This window comes from Peromyscus leucopus, chromosome 8b (assembly GCF_004664715.2).
Source record: "Peromyscus leucopus breed LL Stock chromosome 8b, UCI_PerLeu_2.1, whole genome shotgun sequence".
NCBI classification, from domain to species: Eukaryota; Metazoa; Chordata; class Mammalia; order Rodentia; family Cricetidae; genus Peromyscus; species Peromyscus leucopus.
The window spans coordinates 86416778-86440067 of NC_051086.1; the positions used below are offsets into that span (position 1 = coordinate 86416778).

Genomic DNA, 23290 nt, shown 5'->3' on the forward strand with positions numbered 1-23290 from the left:
TGGCCTTGAACTCCAGAGATCCGCCTGCTTCTGCCTCCGAGTGCTGGGATTAAAGGCGTGTGTGTGCCGCCGCCGCCACCACCACCACCACCACCACCACCACCACCACCACCACCACCGCCCAGCACTGCGGGGATTTTTATGAGGATTTGGGGAGTTCAGGTCCTCGTGCATTTTACCCACTAGGCCACCTCCCAAGCCCCATATGTTGTTCTGAACTAGTGTCGAGGTCTTACTAAGGGTACAAAAAGTTAACTTTAAGGTTCCAGTTTGTGTAACACTTGTGAGTATGTGCTGATCGAATCACTAACAGACTCTGAGGCATCAGATAGATATTGCAAAAGGAGGGGGAAATGGAGGTAAGCGTTAGATTAGAATTATATGCAGAGGAAAAAAAGGAATGCTGTTTTAAAAGGTTTCTCAAGTACAATAGTCTGGGTTGGAATTATGTTCTCCTTTTTCTAGTATATTAAGTTTTATTTAAATATAATTTACATATGGGAGTGCACATGTTTTTCTAACCTGAACAGATCCATGTGCTCATCACCAGATCAGAAAGCAGAACAATACTGGCATGCCCAGAGGGCCACCCATGCTCTGGTAAGTCTCTCTGCTACCGAGCCAAGATCTCTCATGTGAGGACAGTAATGCCCACTCCCTGAGGTTGTCTTGAGAGCTAAATGACTATTGTCATGATTCTCCATGGACACTTAGGCCATATCTCTGTTTCCTTCATCTGGAGATAGCCTCGGGCTATGGAGCTCCTGGACTCAGTTCCACCTTCAGGTCTCCAACAGGCTGCACGTGAGAAGGACTTACACCTGCATGGTCATGATGATGCTCAGACAAGTTACACATCTAGCCCAACATGAAATGTTCAAGACTTTATTAGCTGTGTGACACTGCATGCCTCCAAGGGACCCAGATGTTGTCATGGAACTCTGAACGGTAGAGGAGCTGGGGACTAGAGCTCCATCTTTCAGGTTCACCACAGAGGATACCTCTAACTCCAGCCATGTTAGAGGCTTTTGGTGAAAGGGCTGGTCAACCCTGGCCTTGGTTCTGGGCTTTTGAGGCAAAGGATGATTCTGAGCTGGGAGGTGATCACATGCAGCCCTAAGCAAGACTCCATGTTAGAAGCTTCTCCTTTCTTCACTGGCCCTGTGAAGTAACCCTCTGCCTGGCTTGCTGGTTACATGGAACCCCCAGGGGTTAGGCCAAGTCCTAAGCCTCTTTGCTCAGGCCAACCTCACCTGGCTCAGCAGTCTGCAGTTTCTCTGCGAAAATGGTTTTCAGAGTTCCATCAGAGGGCTGTCTAGCTCCCCCAAGAGGCTTAACTCTCACCTCACTGTATATCAATTCCCTCATGGTGGCTTTTATCTTGGGGTCCGATGGCCCTAACTCCTTGTGCAGCCAGGATCTGAACCATGTCTCTGGAACTCCAGCTGCTTGGGAACAGAGCTGAGGTGTTCAGGAAGGGAGGGAAAGTGGGGACCACTGATGAGTCCCTGGACTTCCAGGGGACACAGAGATGAGGCCAGAGGTGACAGGTGCCCCTCAGGCTGTTCCTGTTCTGAAGATGGTACCAGAGTTTTGTCCATTGCCACAGCCAAGTGACGCATCCTGGGGGAGAAACTCCTGGGCTTCTGAATATGTTTGTCCAAGTCACCATAGCTTAGAGTCTGGGAGAGAGGCGAAAGAGAAGGAGGTATACTGTGTATGGAGCCCTACCCCACCTCCAGGTCAGGCTAGATATTTCCTCATTTTGTGCATGAATCTGTGTGTATGGGGTGTGTGTGTGTGTGTGTGTGTGTGTGTGTGTGTGTGTGTGTGTGTATTGTGTATATATGAGTGAGTATGAGTGTTTTTGTTGTTTTGTTTGCTTGTTTATTTGTTTGTTTGGTTGGTTTTTCAAGACAGGGTTTCTCTGTGCAGCTTTGTGCCTGTCCTGGATCTCTCTCTAGACCAGGCTGGCCTCAAACTCACAGAGATCTGTCTAGCTCTGCCTCCAGAGTGCTGGGATTGAAGGCGTGCGCCCCCCCCCCCCCCGAGTGTGTGAATATTTTTGTGTGTGCAGTGCATAAGTACATAAGTACACAGAGGTCAATCTCAGGTGCTGTTTCTCGTGAGATATCTGCCTTGTTTTTTTGTGACAGGGTTTCTTACAGGACCTGGGGTTTGTCAACTATGCTTGACTGACTGGCCACTGAACCCTAGGGATCTACTTGTCTATCTCCCCAGCCTTGGAATTACATGTATATACTGCCATGCCCATCTTTTTACATGGGTGGTGGGGTTCGAACCCAGGTCCTCATATTCGCATGGCAAGCAGTTTCCCAACTGAGCTATCTCCCCAGTCCTCAGTGGATACCGATCCACTTTGACCTCTGGGATGGAACTAGCAAGAGCTCTACCTGTCCTCCTCAGGGAGATGGGGGAACCTCAGGTTCTTGTCCCTGTCTGAGCTGTGGGGTCTGTGATCACAGTCAGAACTCTGCCAGCAGCCTGTCCAGGCTGCCCCATCAGGTGATGTAAATCATAAACAGGGCATCAGGAGATACAGCTTCTAATCCTGCCACAGACGCACTGAGGTGGAGGGTGGGAGAAACTTGAAGCTGCTTTCAGGGAAACCCTGTGGATCCCCTCATCTCTCACCTGTGCAGAGGGCGTATGCCCCACCAGAAGCCTGGGCTCTGGACTCCGAGTCGCTGAAGCTTCGGGAAACAAGGCCAGGTCACTGGAGGCAGGGGCACCCAGGATGTAGCTGCTGTGGCCCTGTGCCTGCTGAAGTAGCTGTAGGATGCGGCTGAGGTCTGAGGACATGCGGGACTCCAGTCTGCCAGACAGAGCAGACATGTCAAAGTCAGGGCTCTGAGAGCAGCTCAAATCCCAAAGAAACCTCTCAATTTTGTGACCTGACCTCTTCCCACTGAGTGAAGTGGCAGCCTGGGCCCCACCTGAAGTGATTTCCCCACTAGGGTCCACAGCCTTTGCCCAGATTCCCCTTAGCACATCCTTGTCTTTCAGGACATCAGGGACTAGGCATGGTTCATACCACATTCAGTCCTAATGATCCTTTGATGTAGGTATTTTAATTGTAGCCATTTTACAATATGGCAAACTGAGGCACCAAGCTGTTAAGCTCAGAGCTTGCTCACCCTCTAGCTTGTGGGTTACATAATTTGAATCCAGGACGGCCTTGCCTTTAAGCCTTTACTACACTATCCACAAGAAACACCCCCTTCCCCAGGACCTCTGGAATTTGTTCTTGTACATGAATGTGTTGCTACCCCTAAGATGCTTCCTTGGCATGTAGTAGGGTTTGCTGGAGGAAGCCATCCGAGGAATTATGCTTAGTGACATAGAATTAGAAACTTAGGCTATATGTGTCTGCCATTCTAAAACCCAACCAGGCACCCAGCGATGCCCCAAGGCTGCCAGTAGGCGGCACCTACACCCAGCCGGATCCTTTGCAGCCGCCCCACCCTAGCCAGGGAGGTTCTCACCTGTTCATCTGGGCCTGGAGCCGCTCTAACTTACAGCCTAGTTCCCGAGGCCAGCAATCCAGGTCCTGATGTGGGTTTGGAGGACTTGGGGGCATTTGCTGTAGCAATTCAGGCCAAAGCCCGGATGCGTCTGAGATGCTTAGGGAAGGGGCTGCACCTTCAGGAGGGAAGGGGGCAACCTTTGCTCCATCTGATTCCACAGGCCTGTTCCTTCTCATCAGAGCCCAAGTGCTCCCCCTACTTGTCATGGGAATACAGTATGAGGAGTGGCTCTCCTTACCTGGGTGCCCTGAGCACAAGGTCCTGTTCTTATGGAAGTCTGGCTTCCAGGACCCAACTGGGTGTATCCCTGGGAGGGGTTGGGGGCGTGGCTCAGGTTGAATGACTGGTCAGGGTGGGGATCTCCAGCCCTGTCTCATTGCTCCTAGAGCTGCAGGCTGGGGAAGGGTGGGGATCTCCCGACCCCTTGATATAGAACCTCAGGCACGGGCTAGTCCCCAGCTCTGAAAGCATCACCCAGCAACCAGCGAGCTCTCTCCATCTCTGACTCAGAGGACACGGGCCAGCAGGGCTGGGAAGAGGGATAATGGCTTCTATCCCTTTGCCCAAGGAAGGAAGACTCTTTCCCCACCACTGAGTGGCTGAGAAACCACGGAGAGGCAGACTAGAGGGGATACTAGGAGGGGATGGAGGCTGGGCAAGGCCCTGGGCAGGGCCTGTCTGGACTCACCTGACTGACGGTCATTGATGCCATTGAGGAAGAAGCCTTGGGAATCTTGGTTGCCTGGGGCCTGTTGGGGTGATGACTGGAGACCCCCATCTGCCTTGTAGGGAACAAGAACAACAAGTAACTGGGACGAGAGCTGGGCCAGGGTCTCGTTCTTTGTTCCTCTCTGTCCTTAGTTCTGGCCCTTGTTAGAGCTAGATGAAAAAGTAGAGACGGGTGTCTGTGCTCACCACGGGAGCTCTAGGTAGCTTCCCGCAGGCTCTCTCCTAAGAGGGCCGCTGGTGAGGAAACAGGTTTGGAGATGATGACCTCATACCAGGTGACCAAGTAGAGTCCCCTGGAAAAGTCTTTGGAGAAGGTTCTACGAATGGCAAGACCTGAGGGTAGACAGCAGAAGGGCTCCTCCCCCACTGTCTCCTCTCCAGGGTCCCAGCACCTCACACCTCAGCATGGGCCAGTGAGCACTGTCTTTTGGTGAAGCCTGGGTCTGGAACCCCCAGTCTAGTGGTATCTATGGTAGCATTTCTGACTTGCCCCTTTCAGGCACCATGAGACTTGAGGGCATCTGGAGGTTACAGTTGACTCAGGGCAGCTAAGACCATGGAGACCACATCCCTTCTGCCCTAGGGTTCAGCCACTGGACACAGAGGCCACCAGATGGCTCCCAATAGCCAGGCCAACCAAGCAGGGTACTTATTGGATGCCTCCTGTGCAGTTCAAGAGAGAACAGAGTCACAGAGGAACCCGCCGGGCAGGGGCAGCCACATAAGAAAATCCACCTTAGCACCACACTCTGGAGCAGCGCTTCTCAACCTTCCTAACTCTGTGACCCTTTAATTCAGTCACTTATGTTGGGGTAACCCCAACCATAAAATTCTTTTCGCTACTACTTCATAACTGTAATTTTGCTAGTGATAAGAATTGTAATGTAAATATCTGTGTTTTCTGATGGTCTTAGGTGACCCCTGTGAAAGGGTCATTTGGTCCCCAAAGGGGTCACAACCCACAAGTTGAGGCCTGCTGCTCTAGAAGCTGTATAGCAGGCCTAGGTCATGAGAGCCCTTCTCCTGAGGCTGGGGGATGGTGGTCAAGAAATAATGGAGGTGCCGGGCGGTGGTGGCGCACGCCTTTAATCCCAGCACTCGGGAGGCAGAGCCAAGCGGATCTCTGTGAGTTCGAGGCCAGCCTGGGCTACCAAGTGAGTTCCAGGAACGGTGCAAAGCTACACAAAGAAACCCTGTCTCAAAAAACCAAAAAAAAAAAAAAAAAAAAAAAGAAAGAAAGAAAGAAAGAAAAGAAAAGAAATAATGGAGTTGCCAAGGCTCAGTGTAACCCTGACAGGCAGTCCTCCCCTCTTTCTTCTAGTTGATTTCAGACTCTTCCTGCAGGAAGGCCCCTCTGAGTTTCCATTGAGTCTGTAGGGCTCACCCTCCTTGGCAAACTGGAGGTGCTGGCTAGTTTTACATCACCTGGACACAAACTGGAGTCATTTGGGAAAAGGGAACCCCAAATGAGGAAATGACCCCCACCAAAGTGGTCCATGGGCAAGCCAACGGTGTGTTATCCTGGTTGATGTGTGAGAGCCCAGCATTCTGTGGGCGGTGCCACCCCTGGGCTGGTGGTCCTGGGTGCTACATGAAAGCAGACTGAGAAAGTCATGGGAGAAAGCCAGTAAGCAGCGTTCCCCCAGTGCCCCTGCGTCAGCTCCTGATTCTAGGTTCCTGCCCCGACTCTCTTGGCTGATGGACTACAAAATGTAAGATGAAATGAACCCTTTCCTCCCCAACTGGATTGTGGTCACAGCATTTTATCACAGCAATACTAACCCTAAGGTACCCTAGAAAGTGGATTTCTCTTGTATACCCATGTGGCTTCTTTGGTTCTTTAAATGAATGTCACTTTATTTCTCTTGGATTGCTGAATGATAAGCTTAAAAGACAGCTGTATCACCATGAACCCTCTGGATGTCAGGTCCCATCTTTTTTTTTTTTTTTTTTTTTTTTTTTAGGTTAGTGCTGTATGATGGGAAAGCCTGGGTTTCAAAGCCAGACAACTTGAATTCATATTTTTGACTCTTCCATTTTTTAGCCACACAGCTCTGGCCAATTAACTTACCCTCTCTGATCCTCAGTTTATTCACTTAGATAACGGAGATTAGAACATCCACATGCAAGAACAAGACTAAATAAAACAACGTAAAAGAAGCCCAGTATGTAGCTCACAATAGCTGCTCATTAAATTGAAGCTATCACCATAGTTAGTGCTATGTTGGCCATAGTAGGTACAGAAGCATCCTAGCAAAGGATGCAGGAGGAGCTGAAGGAAAGGGGAGGGGTCACAGGAGTCCCTTAGGCCAGCAGGTCAACTCCTTAGCAGGCTGACTGGGTGCTATCCGCAATCAGTTCCCTGTGAACCTCCACCACCCTGGCCCATAGGCCCAGACTCACGTCCCGCAGGTTGAAGGTGACCTCCAGCTTATTCCAGAAGGTGTCTGCAAAGGCAGGGTACATGTCCAGCACCTCCAGCAGGTCTGCTCGATGGATCTTGTGCAGGTCACAGTAGGTCAGGGCACGCACATCCGCACTAGATTTGCCTGGCCTGGCATGGAGACTAACAGGCTCCCCAAAGATGTCATTCTTCCCTGCCAGCCAGAAGGATGGTGGTCCCTCCAGGGTCTAGCTCCCTTATGAAGACCTTCTCTCAGGGCCCCTTGACTGTGATCTTCATACCTCCCACCTTGGAGATCCCACAGAGCTGGGGCCTGGTGCTGAGGGGGTCTGAGTACAGGGCTGCACGGGCTGGCTTTGATGGAGAGGAAGATGAGGAGGGCCTTCACCAGTCCTCAGTTGCCTCAGATCCCCTCGGAGTGCTCCTGCCCTGAGAATATGGGTTCTCTTTTTGTTTCTTACCCTCAGAACCACCTTCCACCAAAATGTCCTTTATTTTGTTTATACTCTTTAGCACAGTTCCCATTCTGGCCCAGGGTACAGGAGGCAGTCAGGACACTAGAAGTTCCTTGCTCAGGTCCCTTTTGTTCCCTTGAGCCACTGACGCTAGGGAGCAGACAACCAGGGACCCGAGGATGGAAGCTTCCAGCTCCCTGGGCAGGACCTGGAGCTTCTGTTCTTGTCTTCCTACTCTGCATTGCATAAGCAGGACGCACCAGCATGGCCCCGGCAGGGCAACCCTGGCAGGGCATCTCCCGTCCGCACTAGAGTGTCTCCTACCTTCAAGTGGGCATAACGATGTCACCTACTCCCCTGCTCTGTTTGCAGGGGCAGAGGTGGCCGTGTTTGAGAAAGTATCCCTCAATGCAAGAGGCCCTAGGCTAGGTCAATGCAAGGCACAAGGAGAGATGGAGGTCACAGGGTGGATGTAGGGTACATAGTCAAGGTATGTGACGCAAGCGTTAGGTCCTTTCAGAGCCAAGGAGCTATGCTGGCAATGGGTTATACACATGAGTAAGAGACTCTCCTATTAGGAACCCTTCAAGTCCCTAAAGGGCGGGCACTTAAGTTGCCAAGGTTACAGAATCATCTATCTTAGAATTGGATGCCACCAAGAGCTCTGGACCATGAAAGAGGGAGGGGCTCATACTGCCTACCGTTGTTAGGACGAGGGGGCAGGGGCTTTCAGAAGGGGTACAGTTCCAAGAGAATCGGGGGCTAGGCCCCCAGAAGGAAGGGAATTTGGGCATAAGAAACAGAATGTGGTCATCCCCGAATAGTCATGGCTGAGGGAAGAGAGGCCAGAGTCACAAGTGCCATGGACCATAATTTCTTTGACTCCTCTGCCCCCAGGAAAGCTCAGCCTCCTCAGCCTTGTGGCACTGTACAAGGGACACTAACAGTTTAGCACAGACAGAGGGATAGACGGAGGCTAGGCATGTACCACCAAGAGAACAGGATGGAAGAGAGGGGACTGGGGCTGAGAGAAAGAAGGGACTTGCCAGGGTCACATATGGAACCCTGAACCTTGATATCTGGGCAGTGTAATACCAACCCTCATTTTTTAACACATGAAAAATTGTGATCTAATGTCTATTTCTACTCGGGACAAGCTGAGAGGATTTCTTGTCTCTCACTGAAACTCAAATTGGACCAGCTTCTTAATTATTAATATTCATCATCCCTCCCATGCAGGTGGCATTCGTAACTGGCTTGGATGAAAGGTAAAGACTCAGGGGAGTCCATGTCCATGCTGTAGGCCAGCCTGGAGAATGCCTGGGTCTGCCTGACAGGCACAGGGTGGGTTCTCAAGTCAAAATGGCAGCGTGAACAGAGGCACTGGAGCCACAGGGTGATGAGGCTAGTTGTCTAGCTGCAGCATGGAGTCCCAGTAGGGAGCCTGGACTCACAGAGTGATTTGACTGGGTGGAACCGGGTTTACATTTGTCCACAGGCCATAGGGACTTATCAAAGGGTTCTGAGTGGGAGAGGAATCCGTGCAGATGTGTGTCGGTTGACTTTCAGAAGGCAGAAGAACCCGGATGTACCTCATGCAAGGCCTCAGGACGGAGCTCCTCACACCTGCCCAGGAGGACCAGACCCAGTGGAGGCTGGTGTAGAAAGCAGATCTATCAGCAAGGAAACTGGATGGGGGTAGAGGACCAGAAACTGTCAGGATATTCCTGCAGTTCTTAACTTTAGCCCAGCCAATGGAAGGGCAGGGGACACTGAAGAGGCTGCCTTTGAGAGACAATAATGGTGTCAAGTTGGGATCTATTGCATGTAGTCTGGCTTTTTTTAATTTAATTTTATTTTATTATTTTGGACAGGGTCTCTTAGAGCCTAGGCTAGCTTTGAGCATGTATCACCATGCCTGATTAATATAGTGCTGGAGATCAAACCCGGGCCTTCATGCATGCTGGGCAGGCTCTCAACTAACTGAGCCACATCCCTAGCCCTCCACCTGTTTTGCGCTAAGGAGACATTGGGGCTGCGGCACAGCTCTGAGGAGTCTTGTGGCTCAGGCTGTGAGAGCAAGGGCTGGGGGGGGGGGGGCTGGCAGGGGGCTGTGAGCAAGGGGGGGGGGGGGGGGGGGGGGGAGGCTGTGAGCAAGGGCTGGCACAGGTGAGGCTGTGAGAGCAAGGGGCTGGCCAAGGTGAGGCTGTGACAGCAAGGGCTGGCCCAGGTGAGGCTGTGAGAGCAAGGGCTGGAGGGAGGCTGGCCGGCCCAGGTGAGGCTGTGGACAAGGGGCTGGCCCAGGTGAGGCTGTGGACAAGGGGCTGGCCCAGGTGAGGCTGTGCAGTGAGGTGAGAGCTGAGTGCTAGCCCTGGGTGACCAGCCACTGAGGGCAGGGTGATGGACAAGGGTGGCCAGAGGGGGCTGGAAGAGAACCAGGTCATGGAGACCAAGCTGAAGTCAGAGACTGGAGCCAAGGACAAGGACGATGCAAATAGAGGACCCTGAGGTACGTAAAGTCAACAGACTTGCCCAAGGTCACATGGCAGGCAAAGGGCTGTGTTAAGGATTCTTTAAGCTAGGTATAAAACTCTCTGGGGCCAGCAAGATGGCTCAGTAAATGAAGGGCTTGTGGCCACGCCTGACAACCTAAGTTTGAGTGCCAGAACCCACATGGTAGAAGAAGCAGAAAGGGCCAACTTGTTCTGTGACCTCCACCTGCTGCTGTGTTTCTGCCCGCTGGACAAAAAAAACAAAACAAAACCTTTAAGGGCTGGAGAGATGGCTCAGCCAATGGCTGCTTCAATTCCCAGCACCAGCAAGGCAGCTCACAACTGTCTGTAACTCCAGTTCCAGGGGATTTGATACCTTCACACAAACATATAAGCAGCAAAAACTCCAATGTACATAAAATACAAAAATAAATCTTTAAAAAAACAAAACAATAACAACACCAACAAGAAAAAAAAAAAAAAAACCTTTAAAAACCTCTCTGCTACTCATGTTGTTGTCCTGGCCCATGATTGGTCAGTAAAAGGTACCACGATACTCGTTAGGAAAGAGGCAGTCTGGGTTGGGCCTCTCCAGCCTCAATGCCCAGGTCAACCCCCACGACCCACCTAGAATGGCCACGACCACGTCGTCGCGCAGGATCTCGATGGAGCCTCGAGAGATGAAGTAGAGCGTGGAGAGCACGTCGCCCAGGTGCACCAGTGTGTCCCCAGGCGGCGCGTGCGTGGTCTTGAACTTGACCGCGAGAGCGCGCAGGCACCCTTTGCTGGCGCCGTGGAAGGCCGGGCAGTGCTGCAGCAGCGCCCGGTGCAGGTGCAGGCAGATGTCGGCCTGCAGGCACTCAGGGAAGCCTTTCAGCACCTGTGGGTGGGGGGCGTGGCGAGTCCCTCGGAGCGCAGCTGGGGCTGTGGGTGTGGGGTGCTGTGGGGGTGTGGTGTGGGGAGTGGGGGTGGGGAGCAGGCTGCACCAGGCTCACAGCCGGTGGCCCACCCACTCCCCATCAGGGCCGCAGGGCTCACCGCATTCATGTCGATGCCGTTTGTGTAGGACCAGGCGTGCTGGAAATACTCTTCCAGGCGCTGCCGCAGCGGGTTGGGGATCTGGTGGAAGCGAATGAACTCCTTGACACGCAGCATCTGCGTGTGGTAGCGCGCAGTGCCCGAGTACAGGCGCTGGATGATGGCCGACACGTTGCCGAAGATGCTGGCGTACATAAGGGCTGGGGGCGGGGCGAGATGTGAGTGAGGGGCCCTGGAGCGGCTCCTGCCTTCCCAGTCCTTGCAGGACCCCGGGAAAGGCCCCCTTTGTCCGAGGTGACGGCAGAAGCGCCACCACGGACAGCACTAATGCACGCAAGGGACAAAGATCCCGGGGCTACCTGCCTTCTCACCCTACTTTGTGCCGTCTGGCCTCTTCTGGGCTCAGAGGTCAGACTTCTTCAAAGAAGGAACTAGGGGAAATTATTTTTTCCCCAACCTCAGATTTGTTTTCTCCTTCGAGTTGCAAAAACATAATACCTGGAAAACTCTTGGCCTCCCATTTTCACACATCCCCCCCCCCACCCCCCCCGCCCCCCCCCCCCGTTTCCATTTCCTTGTTTTGTTTTTCTAAATACTTAGAACAAGGCAACCTAAGTGTGAATTTCCACACCACCTCTAGAGTTCTTAAATCAGGCGTTTTGGGAGGCAGGGAGCTCTGTGCCAAGACTGTGAGCACCCAGCTTCCCAGCTGACCCCTGGGCAGACTCCGGCTAGAGACTTCCTAGCTATGGGTCTCCCACAGAGTCAAGACCTTTGGCTTCTCCTCTGGAAACTGAGTGCTTGGGAGGACCAGCTTCATGGCACACAGCCTGTGCTAAGAGGCCAGGTTAGTTCCCAACTGTCACCACCCAAATTTTTAAAAATAATTTTTAACCAAGGGCTCCATGCTTTATTTTACAGTGTGCCCTGCCAATGACTTGGCCTAGAGCAGTGTCTAAACAGCTGTTAAAATCCCTATATGAGTGGTACACACGTACACACAGATCTACATGCTGCACCCAAGGGGTAGTAAGTACCCTGCACAGGACCAGGTCACACTCACAGCCAATGAGCATGACGCAGATAGAGAAGACCTTCTCAGAGTTGGTGTTGGGCGACACATTGCCGAAGCCCACACTGGTGAGGCTGCTGAAGGTGAAGTAGAGGGCCGTGACGTACTTGTCCTGCACAGAGGGTCCCGAGGCTGGGTCACTGCCGTTATAGCGCTTGCCGAGCTGTGCTCCCAAGCTATCCAGCCAGCCAATCTTGGGCTCCAAGTAGGGTCGCTCCACGTTGCCGATGGCGTACCAAATGCAGGCTAGCCAGTGCGCAATGAGCGCAAAGGTGCACATGAGCAAGAACAGGACAGCAGCCCCATACTCTGAGTATCGGTCCAGCTTCCGAGCCACACGCACCAGGCGCAGAAGGCGCGCGGTCTTCAGTAACCCGATCAAGGTAGTGGTCTGAGGGCAGAGGAAGGTGGAGAAAGTCAGGGAGAGGCGTATTCAAGGCTTACATCTGTTCTTTTGCCTCTGTGATCACATCCTCAGGCTACAAATACTCAGGAAAGTACCAGGCACTGGGCAGTAGAATGTAAGCTAAGAACCTTAAGGCATTCTCAGCCAAAGTATAGAACAACATTCAGGCTGCTAGGAGAGAAATTCAATGGGAGCAAGGAGGAGAGGTCAAGTCTGCAGGAGCAGGTCAAGGGAGACGCATAGAGATGATGCAGGAGTGCATCATGGGTATGAAGCTGGTTCTCCAGGTAGACGGGAGGAGGGAGAAGGGAGGAGGGAGGGCAACACTCCATACAGGGCCACAGAAGCATGGAGGTATGAAGTGGTGTGGCCCATATGGGAAACAAAGTGTAACCCTGCACCTGAAACTGACAGGATGTGAAAAAGGAGTCTGGGAAGGTGTGAGTAGCCACTTCATTGGGTCTGAGGATCCAGAAAGATCTTGGTTTTACCTCCAAAAGTACTGGGAGCCATAGAAGGTTCTGAGGGAGGTGTGGCAGGGTTGGCTAAGAGATCTGAGACTTGCCCTGGCTGCTGTGTAGAAGGGACAAAGCCTGGGGAAAAGGTAGGGATGAAGACTACTCAGTGTAGGCAGGGGCAGTGGGGTGGGGAAGGAAGGGGAGGACTTAGGGATGGTTCAATGGGTGTGGGGGGTTTGGGAGGTAGGATATACTTGATATCCCCTGTTGGATAGGCAGGGGTGATTGGAGAATGATTGGAACTCAGAAGGCAGAATGGCATGAAAATGTTCTCCATGCTACCCGCAAGAAGCAGAGTGGTCATAGAGATGGGCTGAGGCAAGAGGGGCTGAAGGGATGCACAGGGATGCAGCCTGTGTACCCCTTCCTAACTCTATGGCAAGAGTGGCTCCCAAGGTAGCATAAGGAGTAGGACTGTAGTGTGTCCATCCCACGGGGAGCAGAATTCTAGACCAACTGGCAGCCTAATCCTCTAATTGGGCTTTGCTAAGAGAGAGGGGCAGAGGGATGGTCCCTAGGGCTGGAGGCATAGTCTTTCTCTGGGGCTGCGAGATGGCGGATGTCTGAACCCCCTCTGTTTCCATCTGCTGCCTGCCTCAGCGATGTGCCCCACAGCTGTGAAGCGGGGGAGGGGGTCAGCATGGCTGCTGGCATGGATCCGGTGTGCTCACCTCATCGGAGCCAGTGCGGAAGATAAGCAGGTCGAAAGGGATGGCAGCCACCATGTCAATGAGGAACCAGCCCTTGAAGTAGTGCACAGCGATCCGTCGGGGGTGGCTGACCACCTCATCATTGCTGTTGACGTACGTGGTCCGGAAGTTGATGACAATGTCCACCACGAACATGATGTCCACGATGAGGTCTACCACGGTGAGTGGGCTGCAGGTGTAGCCGCAGGTACCGCGCTGCGGTTCGTCCTGGTTGCTGAGCAGAAAGGCGGCTGAGTAAGGCGTGAAGACTGCTGTGTAGATGACCAGAAGCAAGATGAGCCAGTCCCACACGGCCTTGAAGGGGCTGTAGTGTAGGATGGTGCCCCGGTGAATGCGCGGGGCCTGCAGCTTGTACTCCGGCAGCACATCTGCGCCCAGGGACAGGACCTGGGATGGAAGCCGCGGGTGGTCAGTGGGGACAGCCAGCACTAATAAGTCAGGTCTGTGGGGAAGGTCTGGGTGGGGGGAGAAAGCTGTGGGTAAAGTCACAAAGGTCGTGAAAGCCAGGGTGACAAAGGATGGGCACACGAAGGAGCAGGTTCCTAAAGGGACAGGTGTGTCAGGAGGAAGCTGGATAGAGGAGGAGAACACAGTTCTGCCACATGGTTGACCCCAGAAAGCTCACAAACTTTCTCAGAAATAGCCCCTCTTGGGGTGAGCAGGGTCAGATCTAGTGCCATCTTGGTTATGTTCCAAGGAAGAGCCTAGATTGAGACAGTTTGGTAGACTGTTTGCCTTCAACAGGCTTTGGAGGCCTTCTGGTTCTGTTTGTTTGTTTGTTTGTTTGTTTGTTTTAGTGCTAAAGATTAAACTCAGGACCTTATTACACGTGGAAGACACGTGTTCTACCACTGAGCTAACTTCCCCACCCAAGTTTGGGGTTCTTGATGGGAACAAGTCACTTCCAGATGAGTCTTCACTCCTGAGGGCCAATGAGGGTCCTCCCTGGGCCAGCTCTCAGAGCATCCCATGGAAAGAGCCGAATTTGGGTTGGAGTTCGGCCAGTCTGGACACGCATCAGGCCCTGGGCTCCACGGAGCTCCGTCTAGATCACTCAGGAGTCATGACAATCTGTACGGCGCTTCCTTTCACCCCTGTCCCCTGGCCTCCGAGACCGTAGCAACGGACAGTTGCCAAGACAGAAGCAAACACTCCCCAGGCTCCTCCCAGCGGCCTAGCGTGAAGCAAGGCATCTGGGGTATTAGGAAGGGCATATGTTTTGAAGCCAGACACCCCATGCTAAATTCCAGGGTTGCTATTTGTTTCATCTGCGCCTTAGGGCAAGCCTTGTAACCTGTGACACCCCTGTCCCCTCCGTGTGTAAGACAGGACAGCCAACTGCATAGGGTTGTGATTAAACAAGATGTACCTGCTTGCTTCTAGGTCATCCCTACTCTGTCATCCTACTCTGACACTGTTCCAAAGGGCTGGGATTGATGAGGGATTGACCATCTTCGGTTAGTTCTGCTCTAAGGAAATCAGCTATGCAAGACTTTGATCTTGCAGACAAGATCATTATTAGTAGATGGGATCACAGGGAGAAAGAAATCGATCTAAGGACTGGTTTCTACTCAAGTGGTCCTGATTTGGCGTCCAGACACCTCAGTGGAAGCCACAGTGTTCGGCTGTGTCCAGCTTTCAGCCTTTGCCCATCATTTTCTTTCCCAGGAACCCACTTGGCATCCCACATGGGCTTGGACCTTCTCTTTTCATTTTTTTTCTCTACCCCCTTATGCAGCCCTGGCCCCATGGTTACTCAGCTCAGTAGCCTGTGTCTTTTCACCTAGCCACCTCTGGGTCACGTGAACTTTCAACCAAGACCCACCAAAGCCTCCCTGGCAGCTGGAACTCTGATGCAAGGTGACAGGTCATGTTGCCACACCCTGGGATGTCAGAACTCTCCTCTCTGCCAGGCCTTTTCTTAGTCCTGTCTGTGAGGCTAAATGGTCTCCTCCATACCTGGGTTCTGGCAGTGGCTGAGCTTCAGATGAGAAGGGGCAGGAAACGGATTGTCCCTTCTTCAGTCCCTTGCTCATCTGTGCCTAGCTCTTCTCTATGGCTTGACAAAGCTCATTCTGTCTCCTGAGTTGGCACTACTTAATGTCACTGGGTCCTCAGAGACCATTTGGCCTAACTCTTTCCTGCATATGATAGCTCTGGGGCCCAAAGGTAGGGGTGTCCTTTGTCCAAGGTCACATAGTGAGTCAGTGCCAGGATCCTGGTTACTTGAGTCTCCAGCAGGGCTCTATTCATTCCCTCTGGAAGGGACTATGGGGTCAGCTGAAGCAGAGGATCCAGGAAGGGACATTTGCCTTGGGTTGACCAAATAGAAGCTGCTCAGGAGAGGGGCATTTAGGAATGGATCCCCAGGATGTTGTTCAAAGTTAGCTAGAGGTAGCAGCACAGTCCCACCTCTGCCCGGCATTCTGTACACACACTGAGGGTGGAAATGGCCATCATCCCACAGGCAAAGGGGCAAAGTGGGGGCTCATACCAGCCATCCTTCCTTACTTTTTTTTTTTTTTTTGGTTTTTTGAGACAGGGTTTCTCTGTGTAGTTTTGGTGCCTGTCCTAGAACTCACAGAGATCCTCCTGGCTCTGCCTCCCGAGCGCTGCGATTGAAAGTGCGTGCCACCACAGCCCGGTTCTTTCTTTCTTTTTCTTTGTATGGTCTTGACCTTGTACCACTCCTTTCTTGTGAAGGCAGAGCCTTAGGCATGTCCTATGGTGGCCTGTGTGCTCTCTCCTCCAACATTCCTGGCATCTCTAGGCCTAGAAGGTCCTCACAGGCCTTGCTAACCTCAGCCTCTGCCAGTTTCAGGAGCTGGGATTCAGGACTGTGGTCTCAGGGCAGGCCTTCATGTCTGAAGAATCAGACTCAAACTGTACAGGAGGAGGCTGAGACCTCACACCAAGATGTGAGGGGGGTTGACAAGTCACATCTCTCTCTCTGCTTAGTCATGGCCTCAGAAGAACTGAGGTCCAAGGCCTTGGAAGGGAGGGACCCTGGAGGTCTGACACAGCCCACCACCCCTGCCCTGTAGACCCATACCTGGGTGACCTTTTCAGTGACATTCTGTGTCCGCTCCACCACCTTGTGGGGAGCGATGATCTCAATCTCTGTGGTGGAGCCCGAGCGGTGCTTCTCCAGGTTGAACTCCACGAAGTTGAGTGTAAATTGTGGGATCTGGCTGACGGTTCTGTACTTGCCCCTGCCTGGGCCAGGCCCCTGTCCACTCGGCCTGCTGTGAGAGCCCTCTGAAATCAGGGTCAGGGTCAGAGCAGCTGGGGCTGGGGGGGTGGCCTTGACTCTCTCTCACCACGGTTGTCCCCTGATAATACTCACCAGAGCCCAGGAAGCTATGTGTCAGCAGGCGCTGGGTCAGGCTTCGGCTGCTGCTCTTGGCCAGGAGCTGGGCCAGGTCCTCAAAATTGAGGATAAACATGATAACGGCCCCGTCCTCGTTCTTCACGGGTACCACATCCACCAGGCAGCGGAAACTGGAGGCTGCGAACCCCATTATCGGGGATAGGGTTGGTCACTGAGGAGGCCCTTCCTGCAGTGGCCTGCCTAAGGAAGGGCCTGAGTGAAGGTCACGTGAAGGATATCCACTAGAAAGAAGAGGCCTGGACAGTGACCAGAGCTATTTGGAAGAGGATGGGTGAAGCTGTCCAGCAGGTGCCCCCCCCTCCTTTCCCAGGGCAGAGCTGCTCATTAGGAGATAATATGGCATCAGGTCCAGTTCATGCTCAGCCCTCAGCTCAGGGCTTAGCCCTGAGGTTTGCTTCTGTGGTAATTAAAATCGAGCAGATGGGGGTGGATTAAGGGGGGGGGGAGTGAGGGAGGGCATGTCATCCTCCTCCTGTAGCTCTGGATGGCCCTGGGCTCAGCTCCCATATAGCCATCCCACAAAGATGCCTGCTTCCCTGATGCTGGAAGGACTTGCTAAGAACACATCAAGTGCTGGGCATGGAGCCAGCTGGCACATTAGGCCGCAGGAGGTCCTGGTAGAGGCAAACGGGAGCTCTGGGAAACCGATTTGTCGGAGCTGGCAGGAGACTCGGGGTGAGGACCCCTAGTCTCTTAGCAGATAAGGGGTTGGGAAAAAAGGAAACGGTCTCATCTTTGAGGATAGAGCTAGAATGACACCCCCAGGCAGAGGCTGGGACCAGGGAGTAGACAGGGCAGTGACCTCAGGGGGGCTAAAGAGGGAGGGAGAAGGCATTGTGGAAACAGAACATCGTAGAGTCCCAGATCCAGCTGTTGGCATCATATGCCTCTGGCCACACTATCCTCTCCTTGCTCTAGAGTCTCACCATGGACTTATTGGCAGGTGGATCAATGCGAGTTAAAACGCTGCCTGTCTCAGAGTCCAGCCTGGGACTGGACACCCCTTACGTGTACTGTATATATTAGGTGTCAGTTCCAAAAGGCAGGCTTCCCGGGGACAGCAGGCTCAGGTGACCATGCAAATCAGAAAGCCAAGCTGCTTTTGCAGAGGGCAGGTTTGGGTCTGTGTCACCTGGGCCAGGGGTGGTTGATTAACTGGAGAAAGCAAGCCTGAGTGAATGTGAGGGGGCAATGGGTGCAAGCTGTCTAACAGGAAGGCTGCTACTGTGGGGACCACTGGAACCACTCTTCACCAGACTCCTTACTGAGCGCCCACATTTGAACCTGGGGTGCAGCTGTGCCTCCCCATTCCTCCCTCCCACCTTTCCCCCAGGGAGCAAGGAATCTCCCGGATCAGATTCCTGGACTCCTAGGCACCAGGCAGCCATCTGCCAGCTGCTGCCTGGGCCCAGGGGAGACATCCACACCAGAGACACTGCCTGTCTGTTGAGCCACACTCCTGGGCTCATAGTGCTACAGTGACTCTGGTCAGCGTGGGGCATGGTGATGTTCCTGTCCCTAAGGCCACACTAGACCCCCTGTCTCTCTGGCACTGGGGAAGTCAGCCTTGTAACCAAGTGGGGAAGGGGCAGCGCTGGGCGGAAGTGCGGGTGCACAAGACTTTCTGTAAAGCCTCTGGGCGTTCCCAGGGCTATCTTCACCTGGTTGTACCCCACTGATGCAGAGTCTTTGAATGGACTCTTGTACCAGCAAGAGCTGGGAAGTGGGTAGGGTCCTTGTGTGGCTTTCTATGTTCCGCCCAGCATGCCGGCTCCTTTGGTAGTAGAGGGGAGGCTAGGAAGACTGGGAAAAAGTCAGGGCACTTTCTCTACCTACAACCTGATCTGGCTATCCTTGTATCCTTGTGGGTTCAGAGCCCACGAGTAACTGGGTGAGTGGGAGAGGGAGTGAATTGTCCTTGTTTGTGCTCAGGAATGGCAGTGTTCCAGCATCCTTGCTCTGTCCCCGGAGGAAAAGCCAGTCTCTGCCTGTTTCTTCCTTCCAGGACTTCTGTCAGCACATACTTCTCTGACCAAGATCAGTGAGTCTGTCTGGCTCCTAGGACACCCCACTTCCGCTCTGGCTTCACCCCCTGGCTATGTTTATCTTGTTTCTCATAACTCATACCCCTCCCCCTCCCCATCCTGACCCTCACCCCCTCTTCAACATAGCCTCCTAGTTGTCCTTTACATTTTGGGGTTCTGAGTTTGAAACCCAGAAAGAACCTCATGCATGCAAGACCAGGTCTTTCCCACCAAGCCACACCCCTTGCCCTGCCCTAATCTCTTTATGTGCACCTGCCTAGGACTGGGCTGAGAGCCCTTTGGGGCTGATGCTGTGAGCTGATGCTACCAGGAGGGTGGCTGCATCATCCTGGCTTTCCCATGCTGGCATTTGTGGGTGAGCACGCGGAAGACACAGGGGGAGGGGGAGGACATCCCCTGACCTCACCCTTGCCCTATCCTCCTTATTAGGAGCTACAGACTAGAAAAAATTCCAGGTCTCCTCTAGTCTAGCTTGGGGACTAGGGACTCTAGTTTGGGCCCATGAGAGTATAGATAGGCCTTGGTGAAGGTACACAAGCTAGGCCCTCTGACAGATGTCCATTAGGGCAGATGCAGGGGTTAGGGACCTGAATACGGCCTGTGCCTCCCGCTGGACAATTATTGGTTATGGCTATGCCATAGCCTTCCTTCCTTAGCTGTTAGGATTTCTCTTTCCTGACAGGGAAATGGAGGAAAGGCTCTGATTTCTAGGGTTCTCTGACAGGGTCATTTTTATCAAGTACCCTGGCCCTTGAGCTGGCTATGTAGACACACAACTGTAGCTCGGTGGATACAGACTGTGACTTGAGTTTTCAGTAGATTACCCTTCTAAAGGGAAAGAGGAAGCTGGGCATGGTGGTGCATGCCTTTGATACCAGTACTTGGGAGGCAGAGGCAGGTGGATCTCTCAGTGTGAGGTCAGTTTGGGCTACAGAGTGAGTTCAAGGACAGCCAGGGTTACACAGAGAAACCTTGTCTCAAAAAAAGTGTGGGGGAATCATAAATAAACCAGCTAGAGATGTGTCCAGGACCCCTTCCTACCTTCCTGCTGTCAGGGGTTGGGGCTGGGAGAAAGAGAAGAAGTCACCATTAGGATGCCTTTCAGCAGGATTGTGTAATGCATATGAATACGACTTTTTAAAAAAGAGCCACATGGTCAGAGTGGACTGTTAATGTGAACAAACATAAATTATCTGGGCACCACAAGGCAACGCAGGCTCTTTTTGGTTTCAAGCCAATTAAGGATGGTCCAGGTGGTCAAAGGCTTAGATAACAAGGCAAGGAAGGCCTGAGGGAAAATGGGGAAGGCTGGAACTACGGAGCATCAGATATGTGGGTAATTTTTCTCTTTTTTACCCAGGGCCAATCTCCAAGACTAAAGTACCTTGACAGACATCTGAAGACCTGAATCTTGATCTCAGGGGCCAAGTCTTGGCTTTTAAATCCGATCTTTTTCTAGATACCTACAGGGTCTGAAAGCCCTGACCTCCCTTCCCCAGGAGTCTATGATTGTCCCTCACTCTCTGGGGTACAGGTAGAGCGTTGGGGTCAAGGAAAGAAACAGAATGGACCTCTCTCTTGCCACCTCTGCTTCCTGAAGTCCCATCTTGTTCCTCTGGGACCCTTCTCACTCCTCCGACTGTCACCTCTTCCTTGCAATGATGTGAAGAGGTGAAGTCACAGCTTTTTAAAAATATTCTGACTTTGTTAACCCTGTGAGTACAGCCCACTTAAGCCAGATTCTTCACAGTCTCCTGCTGTTCTCTGCCTCTGTGGAAGCACTTCCTACCTGCTACTCACTTGGCTAGCAGCAAAAAGGGACAGCCAGGGGGTGGCCAGGATCTGAGAAGCCCATAAACACGCACACGCACACGCACACGCACACGCGCACACACACACACACACACACACACACACACACGTTCCATGCATGCACCAAGCCTCTGGAACTTGGGCTCTTAGCACTGCTTGGTCCCAGTCTAGAGGTGCCTGCCCTGTTTGTGCACTCTGATGGTCCTCATGCTCTCTCCCAAGGGGCACCTTCTCTCTTCTGGGTGTTTCTTTCCCCCACATTCCTGCCTTCAAGCATGGAGAGAGTTGAGGTCTTTTCTTTCTTGGGATTACTCAGAATAAACATCTCCAAGGGAAGGATCCTGACAATGGGATCTTGAGAAAGGACCTTCCACACCCATGAAATGAAGGGAGTTATCTAAACCAGTGGTTCTCAAAATTGGCAGCAAATCAGGACCACTGGGGGATTTTTTTCCCCATATACACCTGCCTGGCTTCACCTTGCACCCTCTGAGTCAGCCTCTCTCCAGGGAAGGTATGTTTTGCAAAACATGCCCCTGGTAGTTCCAGTGCAGAACCAGAGTGGGGTGGGGGGGTGGGGGGCGGGGAGACTGGTGATTTCTGAGAAACTTTCAGTTTCCGATTATAGTTCCACTACCCTCATCCACTCAGGACCCCGTCTCCAGAAGGGAGCCTCAAAGGCTGCTGATCTCTTGGTCCTCAGCTCCTGGCTTGTGTTTATGTCATACTTTCTGAGCAGTAACAACACTAAGTCCATCTGGGTGAATCACCTGGTTAAGGCAAACCCAAGACTCTCTTCCCAAAGAGCTGGACTTCAGTGAACCAGGTAGCAGCACCCATGCGTTGACTAGCCATAGAGGCCTTGGGGGGCCTTAATCCCCAGAGCAGACAGAGACGAGGGAAGGTTAATTTCCGTCACAGCTGCTTGGCAGCTGGGGCTGACAGTGACAGAGTGGAGAGCCAGGAAATGGGGGAGGTAAAGCAGAGCAAGAACCTCTGTTCTAGACCAGTACCAAGAGCTGGCTCAGCTCAGTCTCAGGTCCCTTAGAAGATAAGGCATCCAGTGCTCATAACCTTCCTCTACTAACAAAACCCAGGTCCAGAGTGGGGATCGGGTTTGTCCTGGGCTCTCAGCTCAGACCCTTCCCCCAGGCCACTCTGTGACGGATGGGAAAGATGGCCTGCAGAACCCTTGGTCCCACTGCGGCTCACCATCCTTGCGGTAGTAGAGGATGTCCACCTTGCACTCTTCAGCACCAAGCAGGGCCTGTGCCAGGCGAGACACAGCACTGCTTGGAGTGTTAGGGCCGGTGAGGAAGTCACAGGTACAGGGTCGCTGCATCACCTCCACACGGGAGTAGCCGAAGAGTTCACAGAAGCCGTCATTGCAGTAAATGATGGCACAGTTCTCCATCTGCGCATTGGCGATCAGGAACTTACGACCTGGAGTGGGAGGCAGAAGGCAGGAAGACCCTGGCGGCCAGAACTGGGTAGCTGGGAGAGAGAGACTATAGGGACCGATGGCAGCTGAGAAGAGGAGTTATGTGCAGGAGCAAACAGGGGCCAGAATGGGGAATCTGGGGGTCAGAGGGGGGAGAGTGGGGGGACCAAAAGTTCTGGGGGAAGGTTATTCCTTCTGGGAGGAAAGAGGAAAGTAGGGTGCCGGAGTCAGGCCTGGGGGCTGTGGAAAGACCAGGACTGCTAGGGTCAGCAGGGTGGGAGGAAGGCCCCAGGACTCCTGGAACAGTGGAGGGAGGCTGGACCAGGAAGCAGGACTGTAACACGGGGAGTCAGACCTGCTCACTGAGTAAAAAGCAGGAAGCCAAGCGAACCTCTAGGGGATAGTCTGGAGGGGTAAGTAGGGGAGGCCAGGGTTCGGGACACCAAGGAAACTGCTGTGGGAGGTGTAAGAGCTGCATTGTGCCCCGGACAGAGAACGTATGGAGGAGGTGTTGGGGACATCAAAACGAAACATTTTGTATTCAGAATCTAACTCTTCACATCCTCTCCTTTTCCTTTTACCCCATCAGAAGTTAGTACGGAGTCTGGCCCCTCCTGCCATCCAACTAGCACGCAGATAGTCCCCCACACCCCAAAACCTCACACTTACTCTGGCCCTCGAACTTGCGGATGATGGTGTCCAGGTAAGTGTTTTGGGGAGCGACGTGGCCCCTGCGGACTGGCATCTTTCCGTAGCAGCACTTGCTGGGAGTCACCCGCGACCTGGCTCCTGGTGTTCCCGTCAGTCCTGGGGCTCAGCGGCACCGGGCTGGGGTGGGCGCCGCCCCCAGGGAGGGCTGTCGGGCCCCGCCCGCCCTCCAGCGTCTGCCCTCCCCGCCCTCCCGGGTCCTCCCCCGCCCTGGGCTCAGCGCGCCTCCCCCTCGCAAGGCTCGCGCCCGCCCGGGAGCTGTCCGCGTCGTGGTACTGAAATAAGGCAAGAGACAGCAGCAAGGCGGGGTCCGGGACCTGGACGGCTTCGCTGATCCAGAAGGGGCTCTGAATCGTCCTAGGGAGAGGGGCAGGGATCCTGAACCTGGGATGTTCTGAAGAACTTCTGCTCATGTCCAAAGGGCCAGTGGCCTCAGCATCTCCTTGAACCCCTTCTGGTACTGAAGGGTAGTTTCCCAGGCAGGGAAGGGCAGAAGTTGTTAGGTCATCTCCAGGGTTTGA

At 53.2% G+C, this 23290-nt stretch overlaps 1 protein-coding gene across 1 annotated transcript; it reads right to left on the reverse strand.

Annotated features, from left to right (window-relative positions):
• Positions 1-869: 869 nt before the first annotated feature.
• Positions 870-22856, reverse strand: Kcnh6 (potassium voltage-gated channel subfamily H member 6). Its single transcript, XM_028865167.2, has 13 exons — positions 22731-22856; positions 21833-22063; positions 16719-16880; positions 16425-16630; positions 13334-13759; positions 11730-12129; positions 10667-10866; positions 10256-10508; positions 6681-6874; positions 4237-4330; positions 3507-3663; positions 2656-2836; positions 870-1682 (listed from the first exon to the last, which is right to left on the reverse strand). The coding sequence occupies exons 1-13, from the start codon at positions 22804-22806 to the stop codon at positions 1398-1400; spliced, it is 2865 nt and encodes a 954-aa protein (XP_028721000.1). The 5' UTR covers positions 22807-22856; the 3' UTR covers positions 870-1397.
• Positions 22857-23290: the final 434 nt, after the last annotated feature.